The sequence below is a fragment of the Myodes glareolus genome, chromosome 6 (assembly GCF_982192425.1).
Source record: "Myodes glareolus chromosome 6, mMyoGla1.1, whole genome shotgun sequence".
In the NCBI taxonomy this organism is placed as follows: Eukaryota; Metazoa; Chordata; class Mammalia; order Rodentia; family Cricetidae; genus Myodes; species Myodes glareolus.
In genome coordinates, this window is record NC_142031.1 from 1,435,757 (window position 1) to 1,450,356 (window position 14,600).

Genomic DNA, 14,600 nt, shown 5'->3' on the forward strand with positions numbered 1-14,600 from the left:
GAGAGAAGCATATTTTTGCAGTCACTGTGACCTGATTTCAGCCGTTTCCAGCTAGAGCTGGTAATTTGCTTGTTTTAAAAACATTCCGTTACACTCTCCACTTTGGAATATTCTCAGCACTTTCTTTCATTCGGCTCCTGAAAGTCGCTCTTGCTGCAGGATTTTATAAAAGCACAAAGCTTCCCATTGTACCTTGTGTTTCTGGAGGTTTTGTCTCCGTATGCTGGCCTTGTGGCACTTGGGGGTCGCGGAATGGAAACCATCAGGCTGTGTACGGTTCTGGTCGGAACCTTAGTGGCGGGGTTTTTTTTGTTTTTTGTTTTTTGTTTTTTGTTTTTTGTTTTTTTTTTTTTTAAAAAGAGCTGCTCTGGTGTGAATAGTGCATGTCACAAAGTAAAATACTCAAGAAACTGGACCTCCCTCTGCCCCGAGGTCTGCTGGGTTAGAGGGACCTTGGACCTGCGTGAGTCGCTGAGACGATGCTGGTGGACGGGCTGACTTTAGCCTCCAGCCTAGCCATCCACTTTCTCTCCTTGGATGGTCATATGTAAATATCATGGTCCATTTGAACCTTCTCCCTGTATGGAAAAAAGGGCCTGGTGTTTAGAAGCTGCCCAGAGGGAAGGAGGGTGAAGAAAAGCCATCAGGGAATAAGCAGTCAGGGAACTGAGTGGCCCAGGACGGAGGAACTGATACCCTTACTGCCCGTTCCCGCCGGATGCCGGGTATCTCCGCTACCATGCGGGGCCTCTCCCACCTGAACGGCCGCCTCCGGCAGCCACAGCTTTGAGACCATGGGAATCATGTGAGGAGAGGTGAAGGGAGCCTTTACCCGGAAAAGCTGCCATTTCAGTCCTGGCATCCCTCAGCCAGGACGGTAGCCACAGCTCCAGCCAACCCGGACGGGAATGGCTTGTCCCCATCTATACCTTGGGCTTGGGGCCGGGCTCCTGCATCACAATGCTACTTCCTTACCCAATATTTTCATCCTTTCTAGAATCCATCTACCGCCGTGGGGCCAGAAGATGGAGGAAGCTATACCGCGCCAACGGCCACCTCTTCCAAGCCAAGCGCTTTAACCGGGTGAGTGTATTCCTCTGATGACTCCCTTGCAGGGGTCATTTTTATTGCTTGTACAAGTGAAGAAAAGGGGGAGGGGCCTTTCTCCTGCTGTGCAGGGCTGGGCTAACTCCATGCCCTGGGAAAAAAAGTCCTGAGCCACCAGCCTAACCAGTGTTGCAGGGCTGTGGAGATGTGCTGGGGGCTGCTCGGAGCCTGCACAGTTCCTCTCCAGCCAGTCCACTGAATGGCAGCGGCTGCATGAGAATGCGGCTGAGTCTTGGGCATCCTTTTCTGCTCTTGATTACATAGTCTTTGCTCATTGTCTCTGGCCCTGAGGACCTGGCCTGCCTGCCTGCCTGTTTGGACACATGGTGCTTCTGGAGGGCTATAAGGGTGTCCTTGGACCCCAAACGTCCCAGATGCCTCTACCTTCTTGTCTCCTGTTACTCCAGTGACCAGTCCTTTCCAAGTGACACTTGGCTCAGTCCCTCGGTCTCCTCGTCACAGAGGTTCTTTGTTCTCCAGTGTGCAGGGACTGGGTGACTCTGCGGTGGCTCCCTTTCACAACCAAGGGCAGTGCATGTTGTCCGCTGCGGCCAGCAAGCACACTTTAGAGCAGTATAGGTCCTGTGAACACACAGGAACGGCCTGGAGCCGTTATACTCAAGCGCCACTGCCCAGCCAGCCCTGTACTTTTCCACTCTCTGTCCCTAGGCTGGAATGACACTTTAGCCTAACCATGAGCTGTGGGGTCAGCCCCAGTCCGGCTGCCGCTTAGACAAGAGCTCCCTTCTGTCTTGATTCCCGGTCTGTGACCTATGAACGCCAGTGGGAGGGATGAGGAAGGAGCACAGGTCGAGTCAATATTCATCATGGTGTGAGAGCCACCTGGAGGCCACTGCATCTTCAGGGCAGCCACTGACGCTTCTTTCACACCCACTGACATGAGCCTCTCTGGTCTCTTCTCAAGGCACCCAATCACTATCCTGGGTGATTCTGGGAGTGTGAGCACCCATCATGCCTCAAGAAGTTGGGGCTGCCCTCCCCCTCCCCCGGTGGCTAGTGAGGCTGGAAGGGTAATGGGGCAGAGGAAAAGCTCCTGAAAAAAAAGCTCAGGAGTATATGTATACTTGATCTTGGCCAGAAGGCTGAGAAGCAACCGGCAGGACTGTAGACAGCGCCGGGCTGGGGAGAGACGTGGGCCAGTACCTCGGAAGACAGCCAGCTACTACCCAGAGATCTTGAGACTTCCTGGAAGGAGGTGTCTGGGAAGTCAGCCTGGAGAAGATGCTGGGAATCCAGGATACAGCAGGCACAGTAGAACCCAAATGGTATCAGGGTACACTGAGACCCAGGCTGGGGACGATTCCAATGGCCCTGCGTCTCTGCTATCCCATTAAGATGCTCCTGGTACTCCACGTAGTAGGCGCATACTGAACACACTGCCTTGTTCTTTACTGTGACTGACGATTGGAAGGCTACTTAGGGAAACTAGAGTTGGGCGACTGGGTGGACGCACAGTGGGGAACAAAAAAATGGGCTGTATTTGCTGAGAATGAGCATAATTCTGGGAGCCAACATGGACAGTAGAGAGACCACAGACCGCCACTCACCTCGGAGAGGCCTAGTGTCTTCAGGACAAAGGTTAAAGGGGTGCCAGATGTCAAGTATTAGCTAGCCCAGGTGCTCAGAGGACAGCAGGGGCTGGAATGACGCTGCCCGGCAGGCTATGTTCATGGGATATGTAAGCCAACCAGATAGCCAGGATAGACGTTGTCTGCTGGGAATATGGAGAAATGGAGACATCTGGCCTTGGGGCACCAAGGTGCCAGCCCCAGCATTTGTCTGCGAAACAAGCAACTGGCCATCTGGACAGCCAGGTGCCCTCTCTCCTGTGAACCTATCACGGACCAGAGCAGGCGTCTCAGGCAGCCCGGCAGCCACCTCCTCCCAGGGTACTGGAGAGGATCTGAAAGTGCGCTTGTTTCCCTCACTGATGGATGACCGATGGCCAGGACAAAGCTCATATGCTCGCCCATCCACCGGGCACACAGGCCAGGACTCTGGCAACACCAGGAGCCTCTCTTCCCACACGTGTGTGTGGTCATGTGTGTGTCCATGTGCAAACAGATACGCATACACATATACACAGGTTTAGATGGAGGCCTCAAGTTGGCGTCAAGTTATTCCCTTGTCATCCTCCACGTTAATTCTTGAGACAGGGTCTCTTGGTAAGCCTGGAACTCAATTCACCTAGAGCGCCTGGCCAGTGACCCCCAAGGACCCTACTGTCTCTGTTCCCGGTGCTTGGATTATAGTCAGGCACTATACCTACCTTTCTTATGTGGGTGCTGGGGGGGATCAAACTCAGATCCTCATGCTTATATCACAAGCTCTCTAGCTGCCGATGCTCTTTATTGGCAAACCAGAGGAATGTGGTGTGAGCTCTTAGGAGCTGTGCCGCCCCGTGTTTGCCCTCCAACCTCACTCTGGCTCTCAGAAGGAAAACGTTCCTCTGTGAGACTCAAAAGGAGGATCTAGAAGTGACATCTTGGGCCATCTGACAGAGAGGACCCGAGGCCTAGCGTTTACGTAGTGGGAGATGTACTCTCCAGCCCCTTACGTGGAGAATGTTGGTTAAGGAAATGGAAGGTCCTAGCTCTCTTGCCCACCAGTTGCAGAGAGAGCGAGGTTAAGAAAATGATAAAAACCAGAAGTGACGCAGCCTCCAGGGAAAAAGCAGGCACTGGGGACCAAAGGGGTTTTTAGACTTAGCCACATTAGACAATTCAGATTTCCTTGGTTTCTAAACAAACTAAATGCAGAAACCACATAGGAAAATCTGTCTGCATGTATATGGGTGTGTGTTTGTACGCTCCTACCAGAGGGCAACTTCAGATGTCATTCCTCAGGTGCCCATCTACCTTTCTATTGGGATAGGGACTCTCACTGGCTAATATTCATAAGCTGAGCTAGCCACCGATCCCAGGACCCTGCCGGCCTCTACCTCTGCAGTGCTGGGATTTTTCCCCACATAGGTGATTGAGATCAAGCTTTGTGTTTGCAAGGCAAGTACTTTACAGACTGAGCCATCTCCCCTGTCCTAAGGGGGGAAAAATACGTGTTGCAAATAAAACCTAAAGGGATAAAAGATCAAAGGAACACAAATGGTTGCCATTTTGGACTTTCTGCAGGTTACCCTTATTTTCTTTTCCTTTCTTTCTTTGAGATACTTATTTTTAATTTTATGCATACGGGTGTTCTGCCTTCCTGTATGCCTATGCGACCTGGGCATGTAGTACCAACAGAAGCCAGAAGGGGGAGTCGGATCCTCTGGAACTGGAGTTGTACCAGAGCGACCAGCGCTCTTAACCTCTGTGCCATCTCCCCACCCTCTTCAAGTCAGCTTTTGATAAATGCCGGGACCGAGCAGAGCTGTGGGTGTCTGACGATCGTAATTGCTTATAAATGCAGACAGCTTGACCCTTACAAACATTTTTTTAAAGGCAGACATTTTTCTCAGACAGTGTCAAGGGAACTGAACGTAACCATTGCTTAGGGCTCACTGTGTGAGCTGCGGTGCCCCACGGTGGGGTGCAGACATGGACTCTGCCTTCTAGGATGGTTTCTGCCCTGCTTCTGTCCGAGAGGATCCACCCCCTGCAGTCAGCCCACGCTGTTCTCGCACACTCAGGGCGTGAACCCCTGCCATTGATGGTTCCTTCCTGTGATGGCCACGTGGCCCTGTGCGGTTCACCTGGGTCCTCGTGCTACAGGGCAGGCTGGGGCGATGATGTGCTTTGCCTTCTGTTGCCAGGATCTCAAGAAAAGAAGCTTCTCGAAGTGGGCAGGGAAATAGGTTTAGGACATGCCACCGGTAGGACCATCAAAGATTTCTTCTAAGATCTTTTGTCTGAAGAAACTAAAATGATTAGTAAATGTTTCCTGTAAAAAACCAGAGTCTATATTTTCAGTTTTTAAAGACACTCACTTCTACTATAGCATTCAGTGCCGCCGTTCTGGCTCAAGAGCCACAGATAGTACGTGTGCCCATAGGTGCAGCTATGTTCCAGTAAAATTTCATGTACCGAAAAAGGGGGGAGCAGTGGTCATGAGCTAGGTTCACCTTCTCCTGTGGTTTACACACCCTTTCGCTAGGAACTTAGAATCGAGGCCCTGAGAGAAACGGATTTGGGTCCCCCCATAAGCCCCGCCCTTCCCAGGTCGAGTAACCAGAGGAGCAGGCTTTCTCTTTCTGAGAATTTGAAGCCTCATTCTGGACCTCACACATCCTTACAGCCAGAATGATGCCCCCTAAGAGGGTCTAGCCCAGCAGCGTCCCCAGGTGGCCGGCAGAAGCAAGCATCGTCCCTCTTGAAGGAAGTGTGAAAGGATTCCCACAGATAGTAAATTGGACATCTGGGCTCACAATCAGCAGCGTAAAAAACCTCGTAGGAGACTAGTCCTTCTGGTCAGGAGCCAGCCGAAACCGAGATGGAAGGCGCGGCCCTGCCCACTGCAAAAGCGAGCGGTTGATATCTGTGAAAAGTTAAAATACATGATTGAAAATTAAGAACAAGGAACAAATTGGCAGCATGTGAGACAGACTTTAAAGTGTTTTTATCCCATTAATCCGTTTCCTGCGAGTTCCTGAGAATAGAAGCCTGGGGCTCTGGGTTTGCTGTATTGTTTCAATGGCACGTTTTCAGGAACGTTGATGATTTAAGTATAGCTTTCTTTTAATAGAGAGCCACTTGCTGGGTGTGGTGGTGCACACCTTTAATCCCAGCACTGTAGACACGGACTAGCGGCTCACTGTGATTGCAGGATCAGCCTGTTCATCGTAGCAAGTTCAAGTCAGGAAGGCTACATAGAGATACCCTGTCTCCGGGGGAAAAAAATATAAAATAAGAAGAAAATAAAATAAGAAAAAAAAGCCATTGGTACAGTTTTAGTGGCTCCTCTGAGAAACATACATGAGGTCTCAGTCCAGTCCATGTTGGCAAGTTCATGCTGCCCTTGGTCAGCAGTTGCCCTGTGCTGACCCTGGTCAGAATAGCTCTTGTCCAAATACGGTGATGCAGATCTGTAACCACAGAACTGGGGAGGCCGAGGCCAGGCTGGGCTACAGGTGATGCAGATCTATAATCACAGAACTGGGGAGGCCAAGGCCAGGCTGGGCCACAGGTGATACAGATCTATAATCACAGAATTGGGGAGGCCGAGGCCAGGCTGGGCTACATATCAAGACCTTTTCTCAAAATGATCAGAGGCTGGGAACGTAGAATGTTTGCCTCGCATGTCCCACCCCCGGCAGCACATGACAGACAGGGCCTTGTTGTGCATGCCTGTGATCCCAGCACTCAGGAAGTGGAGGCAGGAAAAGCAGAAGTTTAGGCTGGGCTAGAGAGATGGCTCGGCGGCTGCAAGGGCTTGCTGCAACCCTCAGAAGCTGAGTCCAGATCCCAGTACCTGCATAGCAAGCTAGGTAGGCATGGTTGTGCAGGCCTGTAGCCTCCCTCGGCTCTGAGTGAGACAGAGACAGAAGGTCACTGGGTTCCCCCAAAATGAGCTCCAGGTTCAGGAAGAGACCCTGCCTTGGAGGAAGAAGGCAGAGAGCGTTAGAGGTGGACACCAGTGCAGACGCCACACGCTTGGGGAGGCGGGTTGTCACAGTCGTTCTTGGTAACATAGCAAGTGTGAGGCCAACCAGGGCTACATGAGACCCTGTCTCAAAAAGGTTAAAAGAAAGTCAAAACACATAAGGGAGCTGTTATTTCTGGGACAGCAGGGGACCCACATTTCCATTTGTAGATGCAGATGCCACACCGAGGTCTGTCCTATTGTCAGGGCGTGACCAGATTCTGAACAGGGTTCTTCTCGCACAGAGTTTATAAAATCGCAAAAGTCATGGAAGTCCTACCAGAGGAGCCGACAGTCACTGCTCTCAGATTCATTGAAATTGTGAACAATAAAGGACTTGTTGCAGCCGCTCACAGTTATCCCGAGTCCGAATGTCAGCCGTTGACTGACATCCTGAATGGGAGCCATCAGGGGCTTCCACTGTGCTCCTCTTGACCGTGGCAGGTGGCAGGCACCACAACCTGGTCTCACTCGCCACCTCTGGCCTTCAGGGAACTACTGAGCTAGGACGGGCCTGCATTCCAAAGGAGGCGTCAGGCCCCTCTCTTGTGGTATCTTCCCAGCAAAGGTGTCGTCTGCCTGGGTTTTCTCAGCCAGACGCCTTAAGTGTGGCCTGGGCTCCCGGGAGGGCCAGCTGGGACTGACCGCTACCATTCCTGTCCGCAGAGAGCTTACTGTGGCCAGTGCAGCGAAAGGATATGGGGTCTCGCGAGGCAGGGCTACAGGTGCATCAACTGCAAGCTGCTGGTCCATAAACGCTGCCACGTCCTCGTCCCGCTGACCTGCAGGAGGCATATGGTAAGTCGGGGCATGGGAAGGGCATCTACCCCCGGAAGGAGGAGGCCTGTGCCTGTGCCGCCTAGCCTAGATGCAGAATAGTCCCCGGCCCGGCCCAGTGTTTGCCAGACCCAAGGCCTCAGCCCTCAGGAAGGCTACAGGCCCATCTTCATCTTGCCAGAGTAAGGAAGAAAGATGCTCCCTAGGTGGCATATCGGTATTCTATGTATTCCAGGATCCAGACTGGGGCATAAGTCTCCCTAGATATCCCTTCTTCTGCGTCTGCTCTAAACCCTGATGGCACGTATGACCTTTGACCCTACAGGCCCACATTAACCTTAAGATAATGAAATGAACCCAGAAGCGTGACCGGTCAGACCTGAGTGAGGTCAGCGGTTGGACTCTAGGGCCATCACTAATAAGCTATCTCTGATATAACTTCAGCTGTGCGGGGTCCCAGGGCCTTTAGACTGATGACCGGGAAGGAGCCTGGCTGCCAGCACAATGTCCACAGTGTAACAAGGGGGTATTGCCAGGCATGCTGACAAGCATCCCTTCTATCTAACACCTGCTGGGAAGGCAGTACCTCAGCCTGGCTGAGTGACCACCTCGACCACCACCTCTGTCCAGCAGCCAGCAGCACATCTACACACACATGCACACATATACGCACGCACGCACGCACGGTGCCGCCTGTAGTCATGACATCAAAGAGGGGTTGTAACTCCTACCCCATCACTCCAACACTGTCGTTTTCTTGCAGGATTCTGTCATGCCTTCCCAAGAGCCTCCAGTAGATGACAAGAACGATGGTGTAGACCTTCCTTCAGAGGAAACCGATGGAAGTAGGTGCCCCTTTCCCCAGCTGGGCGGGTCCCCCTCTTCCTGCTCTCCGACAGTCAGTGTGGGTGTCCCCAGGAAGATGGGTGGGGCTGCTGGCCTTCCCTGGTAACTGCAGTAATCCCCTCACCGCTGGGAACCTGAGGCTGAGACTTCTTCCTCTGTGTCGATTTCAGTTGCTCTACACAACACTTGATTTGTGACCCCGGGCCAGGCACCTCCCACACACTGGGCACCACACAGAGCTGACCTCCACGGAGGTGGCACAGATGTTGTGTTTGGGGACCGTTTGAGGGAGGAAAGACTTCTTTTTAATGGAGAGAGAGAGAGAGAGAGAGAGAGAGAGAGAGAGAGAGAGAGAGAACATTAAACGTCAGGTTCGGTGACACATGCCTTTAGTCCAAGCACTTGGGAGGCAGAGGCAAGTGGATTTTTTCATGAATTCAAAGCCAGCCTGGTCTACTGGCAAGTTCCAGGTCAGCCAGGGTTGTATAGTGAGACTCTGTCTCAGAGAAAGGAGAGAGAGAGAGAGAGAGAGAGAGAGAGAGAGAGAGAGAGAGAGGTTGTTCCTTCAGGTACTCTTCCTATCTACCCATCCATCCATCTGTCCATCATCCTCTCTCTTTCTCTCTCTTACACGCACACACACATTAATTGTCCATCATCTCCCTACTTACCCATTACCCATCCATCTGTCCATCATGTCCAGCATCCACTTATTCACCCCTGTAAACGTCTATCATCCGCCTGTCCATCTATTTATTATTTCCCCTCCCACGTTTCCATCCCTCACCCACCACCTATCCATCCATCGTCTGCCTTTCCCACACCTGCCCTCCCACCCATTCTGCCGTGAACTGACCCATGTCCCCTCTGTTCACACCCTCCTAAGAAAAACTGGAAGATTATACACCAAAACCTCGTGCCTCCATATGGTCCCAGACGTTCAGTGATTTTACTTAAGATTTTTCACTTTTGTCTTGGTATTTCCACCGTGGGTATATGTTCAGTCATTATTAGATAGTATATTGAATGTATTTTCTTCTTTTGCTCCTCCTCCTTCAATTTTCTCTCTCTCTCCCTCTTGCCTCTCTCTCTCTCTCTCTCTCTCCTCTGTGTGTGTGTGCCTGTGTGTCTGTGTGCGTGGACACAAGAGTGTGTGTGTTTATTTGTATGTATATATGTTATTGCTAGGGATCCTCCTGTCTCCAGTCCCCGGTGCTGGGGTTACAAGCATGTTCCACCACACCTGGCTTTTATGGTGTGCTACGGATCCAACTCAGAGCCTCAGAATTGTGTGGCAAGCATTTTACCCATTAAGCTATCTTCTTCACCCCATGGTTTTGTTTGCTGGGGGCAAGGTCTTCTGTAGCCCAGCTTGCCCTCAGATTCAGTATGTAGAGAAGGATGACCGTAAGCATCTGATCCTCCTGCCTCTGTCTCCCTAGTGGAATGCTGGGATTACAGGCATTTGTCATCGTACCCACTTGTTTTCCGTGGCCCTGGTGATTAAACCAGGGCTTCGTGCACTTTACCAACTGAGATATGTCCCCAGCCCCCTTTATCTGTTTAGACGGTCTCACTACGTGACCCTAGTTGACCCTGACCTGTACAATCCTCCTGCTTAGCTTCCCAGGTGCCAGGAGTACAGGCATGCCCCACAACACCCACCTCTAAAAGGACCGTGCACACTGCATTTTCAGCACCTAGGACTTCCAGCCTGATGGATTTATCAGGCTGTGACCTCGTCTTAAGCCAAGGAGCTTGTGGTTTTTTTCCCAGTAACCCCCCTGCCCCCGCCATGTTCACACAGCCATTTTGATTCAGCCTAGCACTCCTTAAACTGGGGTCTGGTGTGACAGCTTCCCGGGTTGGCCCCTGAGCGCTGCCATCCTATCTGAGGCCCCAGCTCCCTGCAGCGGGGTGAGGGTCCGCTGGGTCCTTGTGCTCCTGTGACCCTTTTAATACCCTTCTTTCCTTCCTTCTCTTTTCTAGTTGCTTATATTTCTTCATCTCGGAAACATGACAATATCAAAGATGATTCTGAGGTAAGTGAATAAAATGAGTGTTGCCAAGGTCTTTTCAGGAAGCCTGTTAGTTTGCTTCTGGGGCAGTTACATGGATTTCAGTGTGGCCGAGGGATATTAGAAAGTTTCTGAGCCGGGCTCCGATGAGATCCATGGTCTGATGACGGTTGTGAATTCGCCACACTTTGTCTGCTCCTAAGCCGCCCCTCTTTGTTGCTTTCTTTGTCCTTCCTGGTCCGGCAAGCCCTCAGCTGCTCCCTCAGTCAGACTTTTTCCCGGAATCTGACCCACGGGCTCCATCTGTCTCCGTCCAGCCTCATACCTGCAGCTAGCTCTGGTGGTGAACCTGTTTGGGGGAGCAGAAGAACACACTGTGCTCAAGGCCTTTGCTAGTCACCTCACAGAGCAGGCCCCACCCTCTCTGCCCTCACTCCCTGAACCAAGTGGGTCCATGGTTCTCCCGACCCTTCAAGGGCAGGCTCTGCTCTCTCCACCCTCCCCAGCCTCATGGGACACACACTGTTTCCCTTACGCTCCTGAAGCAAGTCCTCACTCTCCCACCCTCATGGAGCAGGTCACTGAACTTCCTCCTCCTACAGAACACGCCCAGGCTCACAGCCTAAACAGCCTCACCTAGTGAACAGCCCCCGTGGCCCCCAGAGCCCTCATGGAGGCACAGCTACATTTCTAGTTCTTTCTTTTAGAAGCCCACGGTCTTGGCTCTAGTTATTCTAACCAGAGTTAGATGGGACCGGGTGCTGGAACATGAGGCCTGGCTCCATGCTGAAGAATAGGCATGGCTGCCTTCCGTATGAGGGTGGACAGTTCTTGGATTCTGGCCAATGGTACCCCCTGCCCTCTCTGGTCTCCCTAGGACCTTAAGCCTGTCATCGACGGGGTAGATGGGATCAAAATCTCTCAGGGGCTGGGGCTGCAGGACTTCGACCTCATCAGAGTCATCGGGCGTGGGAGCTATGCCAAGGTCCTCCTGGTGCGGCTGAAGAAGAACGACCAGATCTATGCCATGAAGGTGGTAAAGAAGGAACTTGTCCACGACGACGAGGTGAGTGCGTGGCCCACCAAAGAGTCGCGTGGCATTCGGGGTGTGCACGTCTGTGCTCGGCTGTGGCTGTGCAGGAAGACATCCCCGCAGGCCCTGTGAATTGCATGCTACACTGAGTCAAGGCTTCTCCGCTTCCAAAGTTTGCAGCAGCAGAATTAGAACCCTTGAGTTTAATGATGGTGTCCCCTCTGTCCATCTCTTCGTGGACATTTTCTGTGGACTATGGGACTTTGTGCTGCTGTGAACAGTGACGGCAAACTTTCACATGTGAGACTTTGTCTAACCCTCTTCCCATTCTTCTCTATGTCTTTCTCTCTTCTTATTCTTTCTTTCTTCTTTTGGTTTTTCGAGACAGGGTTTCTCTGTGTAGTCCTGACTGTACTGGACCTCACGCTGTAGATCAGGCTGGCCTTGAACTCACAGAGGTCTACCTGCCTCTGCCTCCCGAGTGCTGGGATTAAAGACGTGCGTCACCTCTGCCCAGCTCTTTTCTATATATTTTTAGAGGTAGTACTAATAGGTCATCTGGTAATTCTGGGTGCAGTTTCTGGAGAAATTCCCAAACTGTGTCCAGCATGGTTGCACCATTTTATGTTCCTGCCAGTAGGACACAGGGCTCCATCTTCCATCTTCACCAACACTTATTTTCTGGCTTTTTTGTTTCCCTCCCAGTGCGTATGTGAGTACCCACTGTGTGCTCTTCCCTCCCAGTGCGTGAGTACCCACTGTGTGCCCTTCCCTTCCAGTACCTATGAGAGTACCCCCTGTGCGCCCTTCCCTCCCAGTGCGTATGTGAGTACCCACTGTGTGCTCTTCCCTCCCAGTGCGTGAGTACCCACTGTGTGCCCTTCCCTTCCAGTACCTATGAGAGTACCCCCTGTGCGCCCTTCCCTCTCAGTACCTTTGAGAGTACCCACTGTGTGCCCTTCCCTCCCAGTACCTATGTGAGTACCCACTGTGCGCCCTTCCCTCCCAGTGCGTATGTGAGTACCCACTATGTGCCCTTCCCTTCCAGTACCTGTGTGAGTACCCACTGTGCGCCCTTCCCTCCTGGTACATATGTGAGTACCCACTATGTGCCCTTCCCTCCCAGTACCTGTGTGAGTACCCACTGTGCACCCTTCCCTCCCAGTGCGTATGTGAGTACCCACTGTGCGCCCTTCCCTCCTGGTACATATGTGAGTGCCCACTGTGGCCTTGACTTGCGGCTTCTCTGATGATGGCGTGGCTGACACTTTGTCACCTGCTTGTTGCTTCAGGTCTGTTTGCTGTTGTGCTGTTATCCTGAGTGCCTGTTGTGTCTCTTGGGAGCAGAGAAAGGCCAGTGTGTGATAACAGTGACGCTGCCCATTGGCTGCTGCCACACTAAGCAGTGTCGTGTTTGTCAGGTCATAGAAAGGACTTCCACCCCCACCCCGGCCATCAGGACTTGGGGCTGAGGTTGGTTTGGGACCTTTACGTGAAGGGTGCATTTGTACAGTGCACAGCCCGTAGTGATATTTCATTTGTGTTTTACTAAATAAAGCTTGCCCGAAGATCAGAGCGTAAAACAGCCACACTGGTCAACCATACAGGCCAGGCAGTGGTAGTGCACACCTTTAATCCTCGCACTAGAGAGGAGTGTAAGGTGGGATACGGATAGGAACTCGCTCTCTTTTGGTCTGAAGATATCAGAGGTGAGAGCTATCTAGTGACCTGGCCGCTTTGTTTTTCTGATCTTCAGGTTGAACCACAATATCTGTCCCTGAGTTTTCATTATTTGTGCTCCAACAGCCTGTCAGGCTGTTCCTGTGTCCTTGGATGCTGACCTGCTGAGTGTGTGGGTGGGTGTACCCATGACTTAAGCCTGTCCTCACCACCAGGTGTCACTCTCCCTCCTGAGCTGAAACTGGTTCTCTTCCTCCGAGTCACCTTTGCCCCTGGCTGCACGGTAGCCACTGCTTCCCAGGTGTCTGCCTCTTGCCTTTCCCGGGTTGCTTAGTCTGGAATCTGAACAAGGCCTGAGCTCCCTCAAGTCCCCCACTGACAAATGCCCAATGTCTCCTGCTGACCTTAAACCTGGTCTCTGCTTGGCAGGGCTGAGGCTCCTGGGACACACAGCGCCTCAGCTTCTCTCGGGGGAATTCACCAGCTTTGTCCGTCCCGCCCACCTGGCCCCAGGCATTGTTATGCAGTGCTGGTTTGCCAAGGCTTGGCTGGTTTCAAGTAAAATCATTCTCCTAATGGCATTGGTTTTCCCGGTGCCCTTGCAGCTTGTTCCCTGCCGAGTTGCTGTCAAGCCCCCTCTTTTTGTGCTGCAACGTCAGCATGGTGCCAGGTGTTCATTAGAGCCTATAGTGATGCTTCTGGGGCAGGGTGGCCCAGGCTTGGGAGAGGTGGAAGACAGCCAAGCCACTGGGTGAGCAGGTCTAGAGTCAGGACCAAGTGTGCCTAGGTGTCCTCTGCGTGGAGAAAGGCTGGAGCTGTTCCCCCAGGTGGAACTCCTTGTAACACGAATAATAAAAACCCAGAGATACATGTTGGGGTTCAAGCTGAGAATCAGAAAAGCAAGGCAGCCAGGCCACTAGAGAGTTCTTACCGCTACCAAGACTCAGACCAACAAAGGGGCGTTCCTGTTCTCAGAGTGACCGCAGACTGAGACACTCTCTAGTGGCCTGGCTGCTTTGCTCTTCTGGTCTTCAGCTTGAACCCCCAATATCTGTCTGTCTCCTGGCTTTTAATATTCATGCTTTAGCTCCTAGGGGTAAGGAGCAACAGAGGGCATGCCATGGCTGCCTCCAGCTAACTAATTGGGTGCTTATCTTCTTTTCCAAAAACCTTCCAGCGAAGACAGCACTATTTGAACATGTCTCTGTCCTTCTCACTTTTCTGCACATCAAGATGGGGGTTGTGAGCCTCACCTCGCTCTGTTCCCTGGGGATGTGGTGGAGCCAAGCTGTAGTCTCAGACTGAGCTGCGGCACAAAGCTGGGGGAGATGGCCCTGTGGCAGCAGCTGAGCCCCAGACGTACCTGCGGCTCTGCAGACTCAGTGACTGTGGGCCTTAGGAAACCTCCTTAGTCTTCCAACCTTCGGTGTGTGTCCCAGTTGATTATGGGGAACACAAGACGGGGTATAGAGAGCCAACCCCAGCAAGCATCTTGGGATGGGGGGGCCGATGGAGGTGATGTTGGAGATAGCAATGATGGT

General features: G+C 52.2%; 1 protein-coding gene across 3 annotated transcripts in view; it reads left to right on the forward strand.

Moving 5' to 3' along the window:
* The window catches only part of Prkcz (protein kinase C zeta), a 110,863-nt gene that overhangs the window by 69,766 nt on the left and 26,497 nt on the right, over positions 1-14,600 (forward strand). For all 3 annotated transcript variants that reach the window (XM_085690180.2, XM_048416759.3, XM_048416749.3), the window contains 5 exons: positions 998-1,083; positions 7,372-7,503; positions 8,246-8,327; positions 10,318-10,370; positions 11,224-11,412. In XM_085690180.2, the coding sequence (XP_085546306.1) occupies positions 998-1,083; positions 7,372-7,503; positions 8,246-8,327; positions 10,318-10,370; positions 11,224-11,412 (542 nt within the window). The remainder of the gene's footprint in view (positions 1-997; positions 1,084-7,371; positions 7,504-8,245; positions 8,328-10,317; positions 10,371-11,223; positions 11,413-14,600) is intronic.